Source organism: Microtus ochrogaster, linkage group LG4 (genome assembly GCF_000317375.1).
Source record: "Microtus ochrogaster isolate Prairie Vole_2 linkage group LG4, MicOch1.0, whole genome shotgun sequence".
In the NCBI taxonomy this organism is placed as follows: Eukaryota; Metazoa; Chordata; class Mammalia; order Rodentia; family Cricetidae; genus Microtus; species Microtus ochrogaster.
The window spans coordinates 21972323-21976831 of NC_022030.1; the positions used below are offsets into that span (position 1 = coordinate 21972323).

Below are 4509 nucleotides of genomic sequence, written 5' to 3' on the forward strand. Positions count from 1 at the left end.
AAAAAAGGCTTATTTATTTATTTTATATACAATGTTCTGCCTGCAGGCCAGAAGAGGGCACCAGATCTCATTTCAGATTGTTGTGAGGCACCATGTGGTTGCTGGGAATTGAATTCAGTACCTCTGGAAGAGCAGCCAGTGCTCTTAACCTCCAAGCCATCTCTCCAGCTTCCTTTTTTGTTATTTTTGAGAGAAAGTCTCTCATGTAGGCTAACCTGGCCTCAAACTCCCTATGTAGCTAAGAATAGTCTTTGAATTTTGGATCCTTCTGCCTCTACTGGGCTTACAGGTATGTGACAGCAGGCCCAGTTTATACGAGGCTGGCACAGGGCTTTCTGCAGGCTAGAGAAGCCCTTTACCAACTGAGAGACATCCCACAGTCTTTCTGATATTTCCTTAAGCAAACACAAGCAGAAACAGATAACCCTATTTTCTTGTTCCGGTGTATCCTGTATCCTGCTGTATGTCCAACAGTTGCTCCCATGGCCTCTAGGCTGCTCCGTATAAGACCACAGGATGCCAGGCTCCAGGCATCTGGATAGTCACACAGGCACTCTGCCACATGGCCTCTACTCCCCTCATCATGGTGGCACAGAAACAGGCCTTACTCTGGACAGTGCACCTGTCAGATGAACGAACTGGCTAAAGACTGGCATGGGTCCTCTCCTTTTATCTTCGAAGCCGGTGGCTCCTGGGATGTGAGGGCTGAGGCTCTGGCTGGACCGTTTCTTCCTTCTCTACACCCCATTCCTGCTCATAAAGGCGTGAGCTGGCCTCCCTTCCAAGCCCATTTTACCCCAAGGGCATAGGGAGGGGGTTCTGGGCCAGGAAAGAAGTGTGTTTTGGAAACTCACACAACCCAACTGCTGGCTCCAGGCACATGTTCCTAACCTTTCCCTGCCCAGTTGTCAGGCCTGGCCCTGTTTGCCGAGACAGTGTGGGTGACAGCTGACCAGTACCGTGTGTACCCACTGATGGGCGTCTCAGGCAAGGATGATGTCTTCGCGGGTGCCTGGATTGCTATCTTCTGCGGCTTCTCCTTCTTCGTGGTGGCCAGCTTTGGTGTAGGAGCCGCACTCTGCCGCCGTCGGTCCATGATCCTCACGGTGAGATCCCAGCTGGGGGATGGCGGGTGACAGGGAGGCCATGATATGACTCTGGGTGGCACCCACTGAGGACCTCACAGCACCATTTTCCTGCCCTGGTCCCATACCTCAGTTTCAGCCATCACCCCCATTGTACAGAGGAAACAAGGATGGTCAAAGCAGCTATAAAGAGACTCCTAAAAGTGACATTAATAAATAAGTAAATATATAAATGTATTTCTATATATATTCCCAATAAAATAATAGTAATTGAAACCCAACTATTTGGTCTCCAAGGTCTGTGGTCTGAGTTGTGGCAATAATAATGAAATGTAATAACGCAGCTAGCATTTAACAAGAACTCAGCCCTTTACACAGATTAGTGCATACATGTCATGTGACCTATGATGAACGCCACCACCACCACTGTCATCACTATTTGACAGATTCAGAGAGGAAGTCACAGCCCAGTTATGCTGGAACAAACCAGCTCTTGACTCCAGTCTAGTTTTCGTTTAAAATTTATTCCATTTTTTAAATTTTATTTATATATTTTTATGCACTCTGCATGTACACCTGCAGGTCAGAAGAGGGCATCAGATCCTAAAACTGATGGTGGTAGCCACTAGCCACCATGTGGTTGTTGGAAATTGAACTCAGGTCCTCTGGAAGAGCAGTCAGTGCTCTTAACCTCTGAGCCATCTCTCCAGCCCCAAGGTGCACACTCGCTCAGGTATCCAAGGAAACCAAAAGAGAGAGTTGGATGCCCTGAAGCTGGAGTAACAGTTGACCGTGGGGTGCTGATGGAGGAGCCGGGAACTGAACTTGGGTCCTCTGCATGGCTTTCACATAGTCATCTCTCCAGCCCCTGCTTCATTTGCTTGTTTGAAGACAAAGTCTCCCTATGTAGCCCCAGCTGCCCTCAAACTGACAATCCTCCTGCCTCAGCCTCTCAAGTGCTAGGATTATAGGTGTGTGCCGTCACACCACCCAAGCCCATAGTCTTTTTGTTTTGTTTTGAGATGGGGTCTAGCTAAGCTTTGTCTGACCTTGAATTTACTGTGTAAACCAGGCCTGCTTTGAAATGAACTGCCAGACCCCTACTTTTAATCCTCCCCAGGTTGCCCTGCCCTTGACCTTGCAGCAAGCAGTTTACATCTCTGTCCTTATGAAGCCTTATAAAATTGTGCTTTTAAGCCCATTCACCAGGCAGAGAAACCGAAGCTCCAAGAGGGAAGCCGTGGCCTCTCCTACGTGTTGGGGAGAGAGCAGGTGTCCCCTAGGAACAGCTCGGTCTATGGAGAGTCCTTTAGGCCACCAGGACCATCACTTATGTAGTCAACAAGAGTATACTGAACAAGAAGCTCTGAACACAACTAAAAAGCCCTTGATTTGGGGAGTGACGGGAGCCTGGTAGGTTGAGGAAAACCCACAGCCAGCAGCAGCAAAGAAAAACATGTGGGGGACAGTGAGCCCAGTGCGCACCGAGAATGTGTGTTCTGGGTAGTGGGAGCAGCACGAGCAAAGGTCCTGTGGCTGGAGCGAGGCAGCAGTCTCTCTGGCAGTCAGAAAACAGTACAGGGCAGGGTCTGGGAGGGGAACGGCTGGGGACATTTTGCTTTATTATGTAGAAGAGGGAGCTGTTATTGAAAGGAGTCCTCACCACTCCCTTCCTCCTCTCATCCCCCCCATCCCCCTCTTTTGATGCAGGGTCTCACTGTGTAGTTTGGCCGGCCGGCACCCACTATGTAGGCCAAGCTACTCACAGATACCTGCTGCTTCCGCCCAAGTGATTGAGGTGTGCACCACCACACCCAGCTCCTCTCTTCCTGTTCCCTTCCATTCTCCCCGCCCACTCTCTCCAATCACACATTTAGCAGAACAATTTCATCAAAGCCTAAAAGTCAACCTAACTACTGTTTTTGTTTGTTGTTTCTTTTGAGACAGGGTTTCTCTATGTACTCCTGCCTGTCCTGGAGCTGTCCTATGTTGACCAGCCTAGGTTTAAACTCACAGACATCCTCCTGCCTCTGCCTCTGCCTCTCAAGTTTGGGGATTAAAGGCGTGCACTGCCACTCCTGGCCCCTAACCATTTTTTAAAAATATGTCTGGCTTGTCTTTCTCCCCATTTTTTTTTTCAAAGACAAGGTTTTTTTTTGTGTGTGTGTAGCCATGGCTGTTCTGGAACTCACTCTGTAGATCAGGCTGGCCTAGAACTCAGAGAGCCGCCTGCTTCTGCCTCCCTACTAGCACTGGGATTAAAGGTGTGCGCCACCACTGACAAGCTTGGTCTCGAGTTTTCACTATTCCACCTCTACTTATTTCAAAATTAAATCCTTCATTTGATTTGTGTGTGCGTGCGTGTGTGCACATGTGTGCACATTGCCAGAAAGGCGACCCAGAGTCTTTTGTTTTGTTTTGTTTTTTCTTTTTGTTTTGGTTTTTGAGACAGGGTTTCTCTGTGTAACAGTCTTGGTTGTCCTGGAACTGGCTCTGTAGACCAAGCTGGCCTCAAACTCACAGAGATTCGCCTGTCTCTGCCTCCCGAATGCTGGAATTAAAGGTGCACGCCACCACGGCACGGCAAACAGTCTTATACATACTAGGTAGCACTCTCCCGCTGAACAACAGTTCTGTTTGGGACTGTGCATTATGGCACACACTTAATTCCATCTCTTGGTGGCAGGAGGGGGTGGGCAGATTTCTGTGAATTTGAATCCAGCTCTGTATGTAGTGATTTCCTGGCTAACTGTGGAGGAGGTGCAAGGCCTCCATCTGGCCTCTGTGCCATGGCTGCCTTTGCTCTCTCTGCAGTACCTGCTGCTGATGCTCATAGTCTACATCTTCGAGTGTGCCTCCTGCATCACATCCTACACCCACCGAGACTATGTGAGCCAGGCAGGGGCTAGAACCCTGTCGGGAAGGGGTGAGGGGGGAATGGCATCCCTAGAGCTGGAAGGGTCGAGGGGAGGTGGGCCTCCATCCCTAGCCAGCTGGCTCCTGCTCTTCCCTGTTCCCCCTCTCCTCAGATGGTGTCCAACCCGTCCCTGATCACCAAGCAAATGCTGACCTTCTACAGTGCAGACAGCGACCAGGGCCAGGAGCTAACCCGCCTCTGGGACCGGGTCATGATTGAGGTTGGTTGGGCTCTGTGATCATCTCTCCATGACAGCAGAGGGAATATTCGGAAGACAATCCACTCAGGGGACCCAGGAGGGGTAGGGGAGCCTTTGGTTGCTATGGTTTTGTAGACCACAGACCCAGAAGTTTCCTTTCTCGTCATCAGGTTGGTAAGTGGCAGGGTGGCCTGCATTGTGACTCTGACAGTGGATTCTCCAGTGATTCTCCATCCATTGTAGTGATGGTGACAATGATGACCTTAAGGATGTAATCCAGGCTGACCTTGAGCTCACTGTTGTGTGTA

General features: G+C 49.8%; 2 protein-coding genes across 2 annotated transcripts in view; one reads left to right on the plus strand and one right to left on the minus strand.

Moving 5' to 3' along the window:
• Positions 1–4509, minus strand: part of LOC113457658 (zinc finger protein 420-like) — a 1205902-nt gene that overhangs the window by 757089 nt on the left and 444304 nt on the right. The window lies entirely within an intron of this gene.
• Positions 1–4509, plus strand: part of Upk1a (uroplakin 1A) — an 11451-nt gene that overhangs the window by 2395 nt on the left and 4547 nt on the right. Inside the window, exons 2-4 of the mRNA XM_026786297.1 lie at positions 906–1106; positions 3900–3974; positions 4115–4222. Of these exons, the coding sequence (XP_026642098.1) occupies positions 906–1106; positions 3900–3974; positions 4115–4222 (384 nt within the window). The remainder of the gene's footprint in view (positions 1–905; positions 1107–3899; positions 3975–4114; positions 4223–4509) is intronic.